Source organism: Oryctolagus cuniculus, chromosome 6 (assembly GCF_964237555.1).
Source record: "Oryctolagus cuniculus chromosome 6, mOryCun1.1, whole genome shotgun sequence".
In the NCBI taxonomy this organism is placed as follows: domain Eukaryota; kingdom Metazoa; phylum Chordata; class Mammalia; order Lagomorpha; family Leporidae; genus Oryctolagus; species Oryctolagus cuniculus.
The window spans coordinates 107,161,616-107,180,936 of record NC_091437.1 but is presented as its reverse complement, the minus strand read 5'-3'; the positions used below and the strand labels follow the sequence as shown (position 1 = coordinate 107,180,936).

Sequence of the window (19,321 nt, the reverse complement as noted above, 5' to 3'; positions counted from 1 at the left end):
GGAGACTGTGGGGAAATGGTTGTTGCTGAGACTGTGGAGTATGACGGCCAGATTGTGAAAAGTGTTACTGGACAAGCTAAGGAATCTTGTGAATAATGGAGAATCATTGGAAGATATTTTGTATGGGAGTTTGGTGGCAGGGGTTAGGGAAGGGTGGTAACTGGAGGAACTGTAAGGAACAAATTTAAGAGACATTTCTGAGGCAGAATTGTTAGTGTTTGTTGGATACTTCCATGAGAAAACTAAGGGGAAGTGGCAAAGGAATCCAGTGTTTCTACTAAGGTGGATTGCCTTTGTTAGAGTGGGGATGATATGGTAAGACAACATTTCATTTTGGACTTAATGTAGTTGAAAAGAGAGACTGTCTGTTTTGTAGAAAGTTCTCTGGGTTGAGAAAATCGGTCTGAGTGTCTTTAACATTGAAGCGAGGAGAATTTCACCTCTATGAGGATATAAATTGATAAATATACCAAAGAAAAATATTTGCCACCAATCTAGGGCATTCAAAGCAGTAAAATTCTAGGAAACCTGCTATTGATTAATGTGATCAGCTAATATAAGCATGCAAAATCCAGGCAGGTCATTGATCCTTAGAGTCAAGAATAACCCAGAAATGTTGAGTTCTTAAGAGTTTAGTTCTGGCTTCCACTATTAACATTTCTGACATGGACATCTTAAACAGATTGAGCAAATACTGAAGTAATGATTCCTGTTTCCCAGTTCCACCCTTCCCCCTTCCTCAATGAATAAATAGGAGGCTTTGGATGCTTTTCCAGCTCCTGTTTTAAGTATACTTGATTGCCACTCACCCTGTCTGCGTGGTGTCTGGTGTCACTCAGTGGAATGGCATCCACTGGGACTCTGCTTCCTCACTACCTTTGGGGCGGTTCATCAACCCCATGATATTCCCTGACAAGGCGGTGGAATCCCCATAACTTCACCCACGTAGTTGTAAATGAGTCCGCGCCCTCCAAACTGACAAAGTGTTTGCGGCTCAGCATACACTCTGGAGATCTCAAGAGCCTGACGTTTTTCCCCCGACTACTGTTTTTTTCAAATGAGAAGAAAAGGCGGAAGATTTTTACTTTTTACCAAGCCTAACGACTCCTCCGCATTTATGTCCAACTATTCATATAATCACGTATCTTCCAACGTGTAATGAGGTGAATCATTGTAGGCTGCAGCAGGAGTTTAAGAACTAAGGTCTTAAACTTAAGAACTAAGGTCTTTCATTTGATTCTTGCAATACTTTGTGGCACGCACTGTACTGGTTCCTTAAGGTTAGAGTAATTGAAGGAAAAAAACAAGGCAATCACGTGAAGCCGTGCTCGATTCCAGTGTCCACACACAGGGCACCGCAGCACGTAATCAGCCAGAAGGGCGACTGGGTGTTTCCTTAAGAATTGAGAGATTGACTTCCGCTCAGAGAAAAACAAACCAACTCCCAGTTCTGTCGGCCCGGGCTCATACGCTCCCTACCTCACGGGCAAACTACCAGCTTCCGGCTCCCGCCACGCCCCCCGGCTTCAGGCTCCGCCCCTGCGCCGGCGCGCTCCCGGCAGGCGCTACGCGCGCGGCATTGCCCCGCCCCTCCCGGTCGGTTGGACCCCTCGCGGCCCTGGGGAGATGGCGGAGCTGGACATCGGGCAGCACTGTCAGGTCGAGCACTGCCGGCAGCGAGGTGACTGCGGCCGACCCGGGCCCTGCCCTGGCGTCACCCATGGAGGCGGCGGGGAGGGAGGCCTCAGGGCCGAGTGGGAGTTGAGGAGCGGGGCGGGCGCGTCCTTCGTGGGTCTGCCGTGAGCTGTGCAGTGCTGTTCCTGTGGCCCCTGAGCGCTTGGAATTGACTTGAAAGGGAGCCATGCAGTTCCCGAAGACATCCCTTTGCCGTGCTCACCTAGGTTTGCGAGTGCGCCTTGCCCAAGAAGGCCACGGGGCACTCTGTGGGGTCCGGTGTCGCCCACTTCTTTCCAGTGAGCTCGGCGAGCGGGGACGCCTAGCTCTGGGAGTCGCAGACTCCCGCGCCCCTCCGGCCTTGCCACTGCAGCCTTGGGCCGGCCGCTTACCCGTAGAGGATCCGCTGGACGAAGGAGTTAGACGGGATCGGTTTTGGAGGGGAGCATCTGTGAGAAGGCCCTTGGCCTTTCTCAAAGGTGCCTGGCTCTCAGAGATTCCATCAGATGCTCCGTCTGCGCTCCCAGACTGGTCCTGCTTTGATTCTGATGATCATTGCTTGAACTCACTTGTTTGGCCTTCTGCAGAGAAGAGCTTTCAGGCTGACAGGCTGCATGTTAGAGAGCTTCCTAATACGATGATGATCTGTCCTCGTGGACCTGAGAGACCTTGAGATATGCACAGCCTGTGGTAGTGTCACACGGGCTTCAGGGGCTCATTCACCAGAAGAGGCAAGTTCAGGAAGCATGAGAGGCTGCTCAGTCTGATCCCGGGTTTGACTCCCAAGCCTGTGCCATCATATTTGGCACATAGGGTAGAAAATAGGTTGCATTTTCCACTGCTTCTTCGTCATTGGTACCTGCATCACTGTGTTGACAAGGACTCTGGGGTTTAGCTCAGATTCAGTACCAGGGCTATAATTTATTAGTGGTAACTTGGCTGTGCACAATTCCTGCTAGCTTCTTATTACTTATATGTGTATTTTTCACCACTGGCTGTAATCACCTGCCACTCAGCAGGTCACAACCTGTTCATGTACCAGAAAATTAATTTAACTCTTTACTCTGGGTCGTCCTGATTTGTATCTGATACATACTTGTTTACCAAAAGCCTCAAAGTAGCCATCATATACAATTTTTCCATGTTGAAAAGGATAAAACTTTTCAGTAAGTGTATTACATGTTTCAGTTAATTTCTCCTGTTGACAAATATTGTCCATAATTTCTTGATATGAAACAGAAGTGACAGAGTTTGTCAAGCCCACTTCTCAGATGTGAAAAGAACGATTTGGGCCCTGTTTTTCCACAGTATAGTTATCCAGAGGTCCCTTTCAGTTACCATAAGATCTCTTCTTCCTATTTTGAGTTAAGATACCTTATGGAATGAGCTCTTTGTAGCCTTTGTAAAGAGGGGCTGAGCCTGGTTTTCACCTGTAAAAGTGTGATTTGATATGTCCATTCTCACTTGGTTAGGAAACTTAATTAAATATGAGATATCCTTAGTATAATTTAGAGAGTGATTGATATTATCTAGTGATTAGCAGTTATTTGCCACATCTGAGAATGGATATTTTATATACTTTCTAAAAGTTCAATTCCTGACTTAGTTATTACTTATTTACTTGATTCTAAATTCATTGGTCCTCAACAACCAGGAAAGAACTCAGCAATTAATTTTGAAGTGTCCTTTATTGAATTTCTGGAATCTCTGAAGGCATCGTCACCTCATTACTACAATATTCTGAGTTGAGCATACTCGAAAGTTGTTAATTGTTGTTAATTTTAGTTACTATGTTATTATGATTTTGACAAAAATTTTATTTGGTTTTTACAATTACCCTGTTAGGTAAAAGTGGCATGCAGCCTAGATTCGAATTTAGACATGAACACATTTGCGTACACACCTGCTTATGGAGAGAGACACTATATGTGTATGTCTTTTATCTATCTACCTGTCTATATGCATCTATTTATATGACCTAATCATACTAAAGCATTTTTGTGTGTATGTGCACATGTGTGTATATAGAGAGAGAGACCCACACAAACACTACATACTGTATCGAATGCAAATAGCCCAAGCTTTACTGTGAAGTAACTTGTCTAGCTTTGCTAGGTCAGTAAGCAGTGGAACCATGAATTTTTTTAGAAAGATGTATTTATTTATTTATTTATTTGAAAGCTAGAGTTACAGAGAGGAATAGAAAAACAGAAAGAGGGAGAGAGGTCGTCCATCCACTTGTTCACTTCCCAAAAGGCTGCAGTGCCAGGATTCAAACCATTGCTCATGTGGGATACTGGCATCAGGCTGTGTGGCTTAACCCACTGTGCCATGACACCATTCCCCTGGAATCAGACTTTAAACCTAGGGTTTTGTTTTTTTTTTTACTCTAAATGCAGAATTTTTGCAGTATATAGTCCTCGAAAATAATACCCAACAAATCTGAGAATCAAAAGAAAACAAAGCAAAAAATAAATAAATAAAACTCAGAGCTTTGCTTCTTTTGATTGGACAAAGCTACTGTAAGTAACATCGCCTGTTAATCCAGTTACTTTCCTGCAGGGTTACTGAGGTTATGATATCTTTGTTTACCTGTGGTCACGTAGTAACTTTTTTTTTTTTTTTTTTTTTTTTTTTTTTGACAGGCAGAGTGGACAGTGAGAGAGAAAGGGAGAGAAAGGTCTTCCTTTGCCGTTGGTTCACCCTCCAATGGCTGCCGCGGCCGGCGTGCTGCGGCCGGCGCACCGCACTGATCCGATGGCAGGAGCCAGGTACTTATCCAGGTCTCCCATGGGGTGCAGGGCCCAAGGACTCAGGCCATCCTCCACTGCACTCCCTGGCCACAGCAGAGAGCTGGCCTGGAAGAGGGGCAACCGGGACAGAATCCGGCGCCCCGACCGGGACTAGAACCCCGTGTGCCGGCGCCGCAAGGCGGAGGATTAGCCTAGTGAGCCGCGGCACTGGCCTCATGTAGTAACTTACTACACCAAAAAATTAATCATGGGGGCCAGTATTGTGGTGTAGAGGGTGAGTCCTTGCTGCTCCACTTCTGATCCAGCTCCCTGCTAATAACATGGAAAGGAAACTGAGGATGGCCCAAGTGCTTTGGCCCCTGCATCCATGTGGGGGATCTGGAAGAAGCTCCTGTCTCGTGGCTTTGGCCTGGCCCAGCCCAGGTCATTATGGTCATTTGGAGAGTGAATCAGTGGATGGAAGATCTCTCTGTCTCTCTGTAAGTCTGCTTTCAGATCAATAAACAAATCTTAAAAAAAAAAAACTTAAAAATTTAGGAATAAAAAGATTCTTTTGCTTAAGAAAACAAAAACAAAATCAGATATTGACCCATACATATAACATTTTCCCTCAATTTTAGATTTTCTTCCATTTGTATGTGATGGCTGTTCAGGAATATTTTGGTAAGTTAAGTTTTTATGGAGAATTTGGGAATAATTTTGGAATGTGGTGTTTATTTCTGAGAAGTAAAAGATATTAAAGAGTTGTTACTTTTAGCCATTGATATTTGATATTTAATACAGTAGTCACTTGAGAAAAAAAGAAACAGACAAGTCATAGGCTCTGATTATTTACAAATGTATATGCCTAATCTTTGAACTTCCAGAAATGGGGTTATGAATGGGGTTATGAATGTGAATTATATGTAGAAGTTTTATCTTTTAATTAAAGGAGAAAATAATGACCACAATGTAAAGAGTGTGGTTTTAAAACTCCAGCTGTATAACTCTTAATTTTAATTAATAAAATGAAAATAACCCAACGTGTAAATCCCTTGAAATGGGTGTCAGATGTTATTTTAACACATCATATGCAAAATTAAATAAATGAACTAACCAAAGATTCCTTACAATTAAACTTCAAGCTGTCAAGCATTTAATTTGCTAAGTACAGCACTGAAAGACTGAATCCTTTTCGGGTCATAATTCAAAAAAGTTTGCTGAAAGTAAATAAATATAATACATATTTTAAAAATCATTCAGAATTAGAGCATTCCTTTGACATTTTACTGCCAGTGGTCTTTAAGAACTAAAAGTACTGCAAAGATTTATAAACAAAAGTAAAGCTAATTTAGAGTAATGACTTGTTTATACTCATATTGAACTTCACATTTGTATTTTGAAAGCTTTAAGATTACAGTTCCATCTTTATTAGGCATTTCAGTTTATTCTCATATGCGATGTTATTGATAAATGTAAAGTAATTCAAGGTTACTAAATATTAAAATATCTAAGGTTATCTTTAAGTATGTTTTTGATTGAATTTAAACAGATACTACTTTCCTTTTTTAAATTATTTAAGCCTTGAACACAGAAGCAAGGAATCTCATGGCTGTCTGGAGGTATGTTCATAGTGCTCCCAATCTGATACAACATATTTGTATTCATGTATTTTCATTTAGAATTTGATTAGATTTTAAACTAGTTAGTTACCATAGGTGAAAGTTTGACATACTAAATTGGTTATGTAAAGAGGCTGTATATGATTTTGAAAACTGTTTTTAATCCTTTGTCTCATGGAGAGATATATAATTGTTGAATGTTTTATTCCAAAAGCATTTAATGCACTCAAGCTAGTATAGAAAGTAGGTGTAACTTGTTATTTGAAGATCGATGAGATGATTACCTGAGCACGTTATTATGGAGCATGTTTGTGTGGGACTGTTATGTAGTAGCTTAAAATTACAGAGAGTAACTACATGGTCATTTTAATTTAGCAGATAAATAGACCACAGTAAAAAATTATGAAAATATTGACAGCAGAGTAATCATTGTTTGTGTATTCATTATGATTTTTATATGAAGGTGTGTAACTTGCCCTAATGGGTTTAAGAAAAATGATGTGAAAGCTACCTAAGATTTTTGTATTTGCTTTACATATAAAATATAATGGCATTTTTCCCATTTTATATTTTTAGATCACCGTAACCAATGACAGACTGAAGACAGATACACACAAATCTTTCCCATGCTCGTTCAAGGACTGTACTGAAAGAGAGCTTGTGGCAGTTTTATGTCCTTATTGTGAGAAGAATTTTTGCCTAAGGTGATCACTTAGAGCATTTGAGTTTTGTATATCTACTTAAGTCATATACAGATACCCATACCAGTATCACTCTCCTCTTGCTCATAGGCACCGTCATCAGTCAGATCATGAGTGTGAAAAACTAGAAATACCAAAGCCTCGCATGGCTGCCACTCAGAAACTTGTTAAAGACATTATCGGTAAGTATCTAGAAAGCTGGTTTTGCTGTTTTCCTTGTCATTGTATACCCTGTTAATTCCAGAGCCCCTGCTCCTTTGGTCTCTTTAACAGTTATGGAAGGTATCATTAACATTGTCAATAATAATAATCTGCATTTTGATGGCATTCTTGTGAAAGTATTTCTTGGGGCTGGCATTGTGGTGCAGCAGGCTAAGCTACTGTCTGCAATGCCATCATCCCATGTGAGTGCAGGTTTGAGACATGGCTGCTCCACTTCCCATCCAGCTTGTGCTAAGGTACCTGGAAAAACAACAGAAGATAACCCAAGTACTTGTGGTCCCTCCTACCCAGGGAGACCTAGATCGAGTCTGGACTTTTGACTTTGGCCTGGCCAAGACCCAACCATGGTGACCATTTGGGGAGTGAACCAGCAGATAGAAGATCTCTGTCTGTGTCTTCTCCTATCTGTAATTCTGCCTTTCAAATGAATAAAATTTTTAAAAATATTTCTCAAACTATCAGTGAAAATTTGGAAATTGCTTGAAAGAATCTCACCCAGATGGTGCATTTTACTGGGGTACTTAAATCAACCAATAAACTACGTGGCTAGATATAGTATTCCTAAGGTTGACATAATTGATTGCTCTCTGTGAAGACTAAATTCCAATCTGAGTCTGCTGTCCTGTGAATACAGGTGGTTCAAGATACCAGGAAGAAATCTGTCTGTGACTTAGATCAGTCTCTGCTGGTGTGTTGGCTCAGCAAAATTTACTACAAATTAAAGTCTTGCTAATCATTTTTTAAAAGATTTATTTATTTATTTGGAAGTCAGAGTTACACAGAGACAGAAGGAGAGGCAGAGAGAGAGAGAGAGAGAGAAAAAGAGAGCTGAGAGGTCTTCCATCCGCTGGTTTACTCCCTAGTAGTTACAATGGCCGGAGCTGAGCTGATCTGAAGCCAGGAGCCATGAGCTTCCTCCGGGTCTTCCCACATGGGTACAGGGGCCCAAGGACTTGGGCCATCTTCTACTGCTATACCAGGCCATAGCAGAAAGCTGGATTGGAAGTGGAGCAGCCGGACCTTGAACCAGCGCCAATATGGGATGCCGGCACTGAAGGCAGTGGCTTTACCTGCTACGGCACAGCGCCAGCCCCAGTCTTGAGAATCTTAACACTCTCTGTAGAAACATTAGTGGTCACTTTAGATCAAGTAGGCTTAAGTTGGAAAGGCTAAAATAGTGAATTTTTTGATATGGAGATTTCTTAGGTAACTTCAATGAAATTTTTCCATTGATTTTGTAAATACAATACTGGTAGAGTGGTCTCTGTATGTCTCTGTTGTGTGTAATTTGTTTTTATTTAAAGGCTGTAATTAATAAATGCTTTATAATAAAACCCTGGAAGAAGTAATATAAAGGCTGTTACATGTTTACACTTATATCTTAGATTCCAAGACAAGAGAGACAGCAAGTAAACGACGGAAAGGTGCAAAAAATAGTGAAACAGCTGCAAAGGTTGCGTTGATGAAATTAAAGATGCATGCTGATGGGGATAAGTCATTGCCACAGGTTGGTCTTAAAGATTTTGAAAAACAAAAAGATTCCAGATGTGGTTGAAGTCCCTTTTTATTTCTCTGCCTCATCAAGTAACAAATATGTATCATTCCTGACAGGAGTATTACATGATATATGGGCTGCATAATAATTTTGTGTTCTCTCACTTTACAAAAATGACAGTGAATCAAATGAATCCTTCAACTCAAGTGTTTTTTTCGGTTTGGCATCATGTTTTTAACATTTATACATGGTGATACATTTATTCTAGTTCATTCATTTTAATAGCTATATAATATTCCATATGCATATACCCCAGTTTACCCATTGTCTGAGAAAATTAAGATTTTTTCCAAATTTTTGTTATTATAAACTCTTGTACAATGAATATCTGTGGGGAGCAACTCGGACTAGACTGTTACTGGAATTAAGACTTATTCTATGCATCTGCTCTCCCACAATATGGCGCTGGGGAGGAGTAAACAACTTCTACACAGCTGCCTCTCGCCAATTTGACTGATAAGCTACAGGAGCTGATCCTGCTCCTGATTGGAGGAGAGCAGCGTGCTCAGCGTGTGGGCAGCAGAGTTGGGATTGGTGGAAGAGGACTATAAAGGAGGAGAGAGACAACATGCACCAGGGAACATCTATCTGAAGGAACACCTGAGCAGCCCCCAAGAGAGCCGGCCGGCGGTGTGCCACTCCTCTGCGGAAGCGGGGAAAGTGGCAAGGGGAGCCGCCCCTCCACGGAGGTGGAGGGGTCGGCAGCCAACCCGGGAAGGACCAGCAGCAAACCCGGGAAGGGCCGAGCAGACAAAAGAACAGCGCAGGGTCCTGTGTCGTTCCTCCGTGAATGGGGGAGCGACAAATATCCTTGTATTTGTGTGGGAACATATTTCCTGAACAGTCCCTCTAAAACTTCACAATATGAATTATTTTATATAATATGTCAATATGCATACATATATATATAGTTTTATTAAATGATACTTAGCCTCATTTTCTGATGTGTGCTTTGATAGTTTTACTCTATTATATTGTAAAAATTGTTGATGAGAACCTACTGGGTTAGTTTTCCAATCTGTGGTTCAAGAACTCCATCAGTCTAAAAAAAGGGCTACTCCAGGGAAATATACTTAGAAATAGAAAACCTGAGTCGTGGGATTTGCTCATCTTCAGCTTTACTAAATGTCAGCTTCCTGTTGTCAGTGGTTGTACTGTTTACCTCCTTCTAATAGTGCTTTACACCATATCTATTCCTACCATATATTCTTTCATAAAAATTTTAGGATCACTCTTCACTGTTTTGTGAAATGACAGTTTTTTAGAAATTGTGCTTTTTAGATTAGAGGTGGTTGACATCTTTAAAATTTTGACTCATCCATATCAATGATTGTCTTGCCAACTTTGCTTTAGTTATTCTCTTCTGTAACATTCTATAATGTTTCCCTAAATATTTATGTCTTTTCTTAGGCTTATTATTAGGCTCTTTATATTTCTTGCTGTCATTGTAAATGGTAGCCTTTTTTTTCTAATTGGCTATTGCTAGTTGTTTTATGTTGGCCTTCTATCCAGCACATACATTCCAATTTGTTCTCATTCCCATGCTTTGTAGATTTTTCTAGGATAGTTTTTATGCAGTCATATCTTCTACAAATGTCAGATTTTGTGGCTGATTTTGCTCCAGAGTTTCTTTCCCCTTATTCCTCTTTTTCATCATTATTATCTGTCTTAAGCGCTGAGGTCTCCAGAACAGTGTTGCATAATATGGGTCAAAGAAGGTATCTTCATGTTTCTGACTTTCATCAAATATTATGTTTGCTATAGCCTTTGTCAGGATAATGATACTTTTTTCTGTTTCCAGTTTGCTAAGAACTTACAAGTGGGGATTAAACTTTACTGTAAGTTTTTTTTTTCCTTCCATCTAGTAAGATGATTTTTTTCATTACCTGTGTGAACAATTACATGAATTGATTTTCTGTTGTGAAGTCAGCCACATTTTCTAGCATAAATTACTTGATTCTAGTATATAATTCCTTTAAAATACATTGTTAAATTGATTTTCTGTTGTGTTATTTAATGACATCAGTAGCAAGATTGTACTCATAAAATAATAGGGCAGCCTTCCCTCTTATGTTGTTTTGAGATAATTGTAGAGGGTAAAGATTGTCTGTTCTTGAAGGTGTAGTAACTTTTGTTGAATCAGTTGAATAACTATTGAACATTTTGTCTTTTTTCAGGGGAGGGGAGAATTTTGTATACTATTTCATGTGTGTTTAATGCTTTTTGGTTCATTTGGATAGTCGATTGGTTCTGAATCAATTTTGGCACATAATAGTTTCAAAAGTTCCTTTTAGATGTATATTTTACAATGTGTTCTGTAAAGTTGTTCAAGTTGTTCCCTTAAAATCCAAACTCTCTTTTCTATCTTTAGTCATTCCATTTCATTCTTAATATTTTTTAATTGTACTTCTCTTTATTTCTCCCTAAACAGTCTTACTAGCAGTTTGTTGTTATTTTTCTGTTAGTTTTTCAAAGAACCATGTTTTAGTTTTATTGAGTCTTTGTTTTCTGTTTCAGTAATTTCTACTCTGCTCTGATTTCCTTTTGTCTTCTGTGTTTAGATATTCTCGCTCATGTTCTGCTAACTTCTCACATTGTATGATGACCCTGTTTATTTTCAGTGTACTCTAGATGTGAAGGTTTCGTTATCTGTGTCTGTTTTGATTTCTTTACTCTTTATTTTGATACTATTTCAAACAGAAGAGTTGTTAAAAAAAAGCACAAAGAACTTTTCTATTATCTTTCACCAAATGTATGAGTTAGTTATATTTTCTCTTTTGCTTTATTTCAATTTCTATCTCTGTCCATGTGTATAAATATATGTGTGTATCTGTCCATGAATGTATGTGTGCATGTGAGTCCTTGCTAATTTTGTTTTTTTTTTTTATCAGTTTCCGAGACAAATGTGTTGTTAAAATTACCATTAGAGATTTTTTTTTAAAGATTTATTGGTTTACTTGAAAGTCAGAGTTACACAAAGAGAGAAGGAGAGGCAGCGAGAGGGAGAGAGAGGTCTTGCATCCGCTGGTTCACTCCCCAGTTGGCTGAAGTGGCTGGAGCTGGGCCAATCAGGAGCCAGGAGTTCTTCCATGTCTCCCATATGGGTGCAGGGGCCCAACGACTTGGACCATCTTCTGCTGCTTTCCCAGGCCATAGCAGAGAGATGAATCAGAAGTGGAGCAGCCAGGACTCGAACCAGCACCTATACGGGATACTAGCACTGCAGATGATGGCTTCAACCTCCATACTGCAGCTCCCTCCCCTAGAAATGGTTTTACCTTTTTTTTCCTTAGAATTCTTTTTTTTTTTTTTTTTTTTTTTTTGACAGGCAGAGTTACACAGTGAGAGACAGAGAGACAGAGAGAAAGGTCCTCCTTTTCTGTTGGTTCACCCCCCAAATGGCTGCTACTACCGGTGCTGCGCCGATCTGAAGCCAGGAACCAGGTGCTTTCTCCTGGTCTCCCATGCGGGTGCAGGGCCCAAGCACTTGGGCCATCCTCTACTGCCTTCCTGGGCCACAGCAGAGAGCTGGACTGGAAGAGGAGCAACTGGGACAGAATCCAGTGCCCCAACTGCGACTAGAACCTGGGGTGCCAGCGCCACAGGTGGAGGATTAGCCAAGTGAGCCGCAGCGCTGGCCTTTTCCTTAGAATTCTAGTGGTTTTGCTGAGTTATGTGTTAGATGCATGAAATTTCTTCATTGTTGTATCTTCTTAGTAAATTTTGCCTTAAATCTTAATTTGAATTATAGTAATACTTTACTTTCTTTTAGTGACTATTTAACTATTTTGTCTTTTTCATCCTTTTATATTCAACTTTTTTGTGTTATTTTATTTTAGGATGTCTCTTGTAAGCAGCATATAGCTGGACTTTATTTTTTTAATCCAGTTTGATAGTGTCTCTCTTCCATAGGTGAGTTAAACACATTTATATTTATTGTGCTCGCTGGTAACATTTGACCATGTTCTTTTCATCTTTTTGTTCATCATCCATTTTCTTTGATTCTTTCTCTTTCCTGCCTTTTTTATTAATTGGATTTTTCTCTTACTGTGGTTTACAAACCATTAATTACAGTTTTCTTCTTTTAGTGTTAACCTTAGTATTTTCCTTTCTGAGATTTTATAAGATACTTTTTTTTAAAGATCTATTTTATTTGTTGAAAGGCAAAGAGGAAGAGATAGAAATCCTCTGTCTGCCGGGTCACTCCCCAAGTGGCCATAACAGCCCAGGCTGTGCCAGGCCAAACCCAGTAGCCAGGAGTTCTATCCAGTTCTCCCATGTGTGTACGGGGACCCTAGTACATGGGCCATCTTCTGCTACTTCCCCAGGCTTATTAGCAGGGAGCTGAATCAGAAGTGGAACAGCCAGGACTCAAATCAGAGCCCATATGGGATGCTAGCTTTGCAGGTGGCAGCTTAACCTGTTACACTGCAGTGCTGGCCCCTAGATAATTTTTAAAATAGTAAAAATACATACTTTTAACAAGTACTACTATGAAGATCTATATAGGAATAAAAACACATTCCTCCTGTGTCCATCATCCATTTCCATCCCTGTGAGAGTTGAAAGTGATTTTGCTCTCTAGGGAACATTTGCCCATGTTTAGAGATATTTTTGATTGACACAATTGTGGGTGGATGGTACACACATCTAGTGGATAGAGGCCATGGGTGCTGCTAAACAGGACTGTGCCCCCAATAAGAATTTGCTGGTCCTAAATGTCAATACTGAAAAAATTTGAGACTTACACTAAAATATTCAACAATATTATTCAGGTTATTTTATAATTCTTTTATACTTATAATAGCAAAAACTGTAGCTTAATTGTGTCCCAGGCAGTCTTCTAACATGCTTCAGCCTCCAAACAGACTTGTGAGGTACATACCAGGGGTCTTCAAAAGATTCATAGAAAATGTTTTATTATGAGAAAACTTTATTTACAGCATGACTGTCAAGTTGCTACTAATTACAGTAAGGTTTTCTTTCATTTCTATTTTGGTTTTCTTAAGAAATTTTAATTTTTGCATTTGTGTTCAATCCACCTGAATTTTTTTGTTGTGTATTTATATATGAGCTAACAACCCAATTTTCTTTCTTTTTTTTTTAACGACTTATTTATTTGAGAGATAGAGTGACAGGGAAATAGAGGGAGAGAGAAAAAGATCTTCCATTTGCTAATTTACTCCCCAAATGGCCCCAACATCCAGATCTGGACAGGCTGAAACCAGCAGCCAGGAACTCCATTTAGGTCTCCCACGTGGGTGGCAGGAACCCAGGTACTCGGGCCGTACTTCCCAAGTGCATTAGCAGGGAGCTGTTTCAGAAGTGGAGCAGCCAAGACTTGAACTAGCACTCAGACATAGGATGCCAGTGTTGAAGACTGTGGCTTAACCCACTGTGTCATAACATTGGACTCCCCCAGTGTTATTTTCATCCAGTTGCTTGGTTAGCTTCATGTCACTTCATTATTAAATAAATAGCTTTGTTCCACTGAATCAGAATACCAAAATGTCACCTTTGTAATAAGTTGACATTTTTTTCTGTGTGTATCTGTTTTAATTTTTTATTCCATTCCACTCATCTATTTATTTTTATTCACATGTCAATCCAAGATTGATTAAATGCAGTAACTTATAAGAAGTTCTGGTGTATCTGATAATGCAAGTCCTAACTATGTAAAAGATGTGAATAATAGTGCATCCAGGAAGTGAAGATTTGAAGTTTTCCAAGAGGGCCCCTTTGCCATCTCAAAGGCATTTTATATCTTTCTGTCCTCCTTTTTGTCCTAGGGATCCTAGTTCCCTTCCTGCTCACAAGATGTTAGTGACAACTGCAAAACCTCTTCAATACATTCCTCAAGTTAGGTGAAGTAAAAATCAGTTTTCCAGCAATATCTATTTGCAAGTCCAGGGTTTAGGCCTGAGGACCATTCCTGAATAATTCACATTGAATTTACATTATTAATATTTATTAATTTGGGAAGAAATGACATTTTTATGGCATTTTCTTCCTAAGAACTATATATGTCTTTCATTTATTCAGATCATATTTCCTTGCCTTCATGACATTTTTGTTTAAATATTCCATATTTTCAACACTAATCGTTTTAGGGTTTTTGGGTTTTTGTTTCCACTGTGAAAAGGTATATCTCCCTCCACCACTTCTGCTTCCTAGTACTAATATAGATACAGGGGAAAAAAAAGTCTTGAGTTCTGTGTACATATTATTCAGCCATTTCATTGAGTTCTTTTGTTAATTTAAGAGATTTTTTTCCCCTAATATCTTCAATTTCACCTCATTAGCTAGTAAGCATAAATTTTCTTCAACAGTTTACCAGTTATTTCAATATCTTGTACTGCATCATTTAGAATCTCTAATTGAATGGTTTTTAATAATGATGACAATAGGCATGTGCTACATTTTAACATGTAATTAAATACAAAGTTTTGTCTCAGAGTCAGGTTACTTAGTATTATGTCCTCCTGCCTAACACAAAGAGTTTGACATGCTTTATCCAGTTGAATATTTCCTGTCCTACTATCTTAGATAATACATAAAAATTATTTTTAAGCCCATGGCTAGTTAAATTTACCAATTTCTTTTAAAGTTTATCCTTTCCTTAGGATTACTTTTATTTTTGCTGAAGTACACTCTTTAGTAGTTTATTCTGTAATGGTCTTTGGTGATTACTTTTTATTCTTTTTTTTTTTTTTTTTTTTTTTTTTTTTGCTTATTTTGCTTTTAGTAGGACTGTCTATTAGATGTTATAAACTCTTTATATATACTGTTCATTGGCATCTGTCATCTATTGGGGATGACATCTATTGTTGGTCTTACTCTTGTTTTATGGTTAATTTGTCTTTTTTTATAGATTTAAGTTTTTACCTATGATATCTGCCAGTTTCCATTCAGTGTTTCTATTCAGTGTTTCTAGATATAAATTCCTTTTAATTATTCAGGATGTCATTTCAGGTACATTTTTTATTTTTTCTTGTCTCTTCACTTTCAGAAAACTGTAGTCATTTTTCTGAGCATTGCTTCTTTCCCATTCTCTCTGTTCTGACACTCCTGTTAGACACATATTGGGGTCCTAAGTTCCATCTTTCTGGTTTGTTTGTGCTACATTTTAGATTACCTTCAATCCATCTTCTAAACAATTAAGCCTTTTTATTGAAGGTTCTAGAAATTTGAGTTTCTTATTTCAGAAACTATATCATTAATTTTTATTTGCATCTTTCTGTGCTGTCTTATTTCTATCTTCGTAATTTTTAGTCCTTTTTATATATATTATTTCTTAATTTATCTCCTTGGGCATCCTAAAAAACTTATTTTAATATGATTTTTACATTCAGTTATTTTCATTGGCCTGTAGTAAGTTAAGGTGCAGTTTGTTTTGGAATCTCAGTTTCCTGAGTCTTATATGTTCATCTTGAGTAAGTGCTTCTTGCTATATCTCTTCATCCCTTCCACTCACTGATCCCTGTCTAGCAATTTTGTATTTCTTCCTCATGACTCACTCATCTAGCCTCTAAATTCCAAATTGAAGTTTGAGTCTGGCAGTTTGTGCTTCTGCTTCCCAGAGACTTACAGATTATGTATAGACAGATTTACTGAACTGGAAGAGTGTGGCGTTGGTCACTGTTGGAAGGTGGTACCTGTGCTTTTTTGCCTGTCTACATCTTGGTTTATATAACTAATAGCCTAACTCATTAGCCTCTTTTAATGAATAACTTCATTAGCCTCTTTTCCCGGAGTAGCCTTCCAAGGTACCTAGGCAGGGAACCTGATCAGGAGCTTTGTCTTTGTCTCCACATGGTGCTATATTTCCCCTTTACTCACAGGTTGAGCTGCTGACCGACTCTTCCTCTTCTAGAGCCCAGAAAACTTGGGTTTTATCTTCAATCCTCAATGATATATTTATCTTTTGTTTTAGATGAGGCTTTTAGCTTTCTAAATTAAATTTTTTTAAAGATTTATTCATTTATTTGAAAGTCAGAGTTACACAGAGAGAGGAGAGGCAGAGAGAGGAGAGACAAGGAGAGAGAGAGAGAGAGAGAGAGAGAGAGAGGTCTTCCATCTGATGGTTCACTCCCCAGATGGCCACAATGGCCAGAGCTGTGCTGATCCAAAGCCAGGAGCTTCTTCTGGGTCCCACGTGGGTACAGGGGTCCAAGGACTTGGGCCATCTTCTACTACTTTCCCAGGCCATAGCAGAGAGCTGGACAGGAAGCGGAGTAGCCGGGTCTCGAACCGGTGCCCATATGGGATGCCAGCGCTTTAGGCCAGGGCATTAACCCACTGCACCACTGTGCTGGCCCCAGTTTTTTAAATGAAATTTTTAACATGTTTTTAATTTTCTGTTTTCTTGTTAATTTGTTTTTGGAACTAGGACTGAGTATGAATTGGTCCAATTTCTAATGATTTCTTGTTTTTTCTTTTAATGCCTGTTTTCTGTAATAACATATTCCACTGGTCTCAACAAGTCTAAATTCTTAGTGCTGAGATGAGGATTGTGTTAAAATAACTGTGATCTTGCCCCTGCAATTTAGAGATACTCCAGTTACATGAAAATGTTTATTGTAGTAGGAATTGATATAAAAAGGCAGCACTTTTTAAAGCAGTAGTTTTAGCAATCAGTGAAGATCAAACTGCCAATACCTTTTCCTGATATTTCTTTGAGCAAGAGAAAACATAAGGAGGCAGGTAGGGTACAGAATAGTAAAGAAACCATCTCTGAATTTCTTTCTTTGGTTAGTAAGGTACTTGTGTAAGGTTTTATTGGTTTGGTTTTTTTCTTTTCTTTCTTTGTCTTCCAGTTTTTTGGTTCTTAGAAATTTTTTCTTGTATAATGGAGAATGACAGTTTGATCTGATGTTAGGACATGACCAGATTTAGAGATTTAACCTTGTTGAAAGAGGCACAGTCTTTTGACTTCTCTCTCTATGGAACTCATTCTTTCCCATTTCTACTTTCTTTTCCACATTGATTAGGAACTGAGGGATAGCCACAAGCAACATCAGTTTTAAAATCAATGAGATTTTTAACAACTCAGATAAAAAATGCTCACCATAGCTCAGTTTTTGAACAGAAAATCTCAGGAAAAGACCCAAATTGGCCTAATTTAGGTCACATTCCTAAATTTGTACAGATCACCCTGGCTAGTGTCCTGGGTGGTATGATCATGCATCTAAGTAGATACTGGGCAGCTCTGAAGTGTAGAAACTTGTGTCACTAAAAGTTGCAACATTGGAGTGGTTAATATTTCTCTGATCAGGAAAACAAAGAATGTACCATATAAATGTCTTATGTGTGTATATGTGTACATGTGTGTGTATATAATCTGTATTTTAACTCTCTATTTTTTCAGACAGAAAGAATTTATTTTCAGGTTTTCTTACCTAAGGGGAGTAAAGAGAAGAGCAAGCCAATGTTCTTTTGCCATCGGTGGAGCATTGGAAAGGTCATAGACTTTGCAGCCTCTCTAGCCAGTCTGAAAAATGACAATAACAAATTAACAGCTAAGGTAATATCTAGTTATAATGTTTGTCCCTAAAAACTTAAGGAAACTCTATACAAGCATGTTTATTTATTACAATATGGTTTCTCTCTTAACAGAAATTAAGGTTATGTCACATTACTTCTGGAGAAGCCTTACCCTTGGATCATAGTTTGGAAACTTGGATTGCTAAGGAGGATTGCCCCTTATATAATGGTGGAAATATTATTTTGGAATATCTTAATGATGAAGAACAGTTTTTAAAAAATGTTGATTCTTACTTGGAGTAGTCATTCAAGGATTCAAGCCAGAAAGCACAGGAAAATTTTATGTACATGTTTAAATCAATCTCTTGTATTAAAAGTATGAATTTTTAAGTTGCTTTTTAATTTATTTCCATTATTTCATAGTTTACATTATCAGTTTTCTATTAAATTTTCAGTTTTTGTCTTATAATTCGTACTGATACACACTTAGTGGAGAATTTTTGTATTTAATTAATTCTATTTATTAGGGTATGCTGTTAAAACAACAATAAAGATCTGTGTCTTGTTTAGTTACTATCAGCTGTTGATTGGCTGTGGCGCTGCTTCAGGTTCTTCATTCCAGGAACCCAGTGAAAGAACAACCCCTTTTTGAGACATTGCCATTTTTATGGCAGAAGGAAAAGAGCAAGCAGACATTTCAGTTGGCTCTGAGAAGATGTGTGGAACACTTTTGCTTAAAGCAATCACATGGCCAAGTCTAGCATCGTGGGGCAAAAATGTGTATACCCTTACTGATACCTACATGATGATATATATAAAGTAATATGTGCACATGAATTGCAAAAACTTAGAGATTACCTACTTCAATCACCTAAGTTTTTGAATGAAAAAGGGAAAATGGTACTCTGGTGTCACCTAATTTACTTGGAGCATATTTCTGATAAAGGCCTTCCTTCAGTACAATTCATTTTTTGTTTGTATAAATATATTACAAATGGGAACGATGGAATAGCTCAGCTTCATTACTGTCTTTGCATATATACCAAGCAAAATATGCCAAAAGGAGCTACATTTTACCAACAAATTCAAAGTAATATATTCCTGACTGATGTTTTCCATCTGTGCCCAAGGCACTGCTTTATGTAAGGAGCAGAAATTACTTCTGTTTGTTCCTTGTCCTTTTTCTCTCCTGATTAAATCATAGATTTAATCATAGGTTTAAAGGAATAAACTCATAATACTCATTTGGCCTATTTTATCTCCAATTTTTTCTTCATATGATTGTCATGTGAGGAATGGAGATAAATTCCACTTTTATCAGGTGCTTATACA

The 19,321-nt window shown here is 38.4% G+C and overlaps 1 protein-coding gene across 4 annotated transcripts; it reads left to right on the top strand.

Moving 5' to 3' along the window:
• The first annotated feature begins 1,527 nt into the window (after positions 1-1,527).
• Positions 1,528-18,563, top strand: ZFAND1 (zinc finger AN1-type containing 1). 4 transcript variants are annotated; one of them, XR_011389174.1, is made up of 10 exons: positions 1,566-1,681; positions 4,320-4,445; positions 5,048-5,090; positions 5,989-6,028; positions 6,605-6,732; positions 6,820-6,911; positions 8,337-8,458; positions 12,346-12,418; positions 17,874-18,029; positions 18,122-18,563. XR_011389174.1 is itself a non-coding variant. In XM_070075261.1 (9 exons), exons 1-9 carry the CDS (start codon positions 1,627-1,629, stop codon positions 18,290-18,292), a joined length of 933 nt encoding a protein of 310 aa, XP_069931362.1. In that variant the 5' UTR covers positions 1,552-1,626; the 3' UTR covers positions 18,293-18,563. The 4 variants fall into 4 exon arrangements, 3 of the variants coding, with proteins under 3 accessions (XP_002710706.3, XP_069931362.1, XP_069931363.1); XM_070075261.1 differs by lacking the exon at positions 12,346-12,418 and having other exon boundaries at positions 1,552-1,681; XM_002710660.5 differs by lacking the exons at positions 4,320-4,445; positions 12,346-12,418 and having other exon boundaries at positions 1,528-1,681.
• The last annotated feature ends 758 nt before the right edge of the window (positions 18,564-19,321 follow it).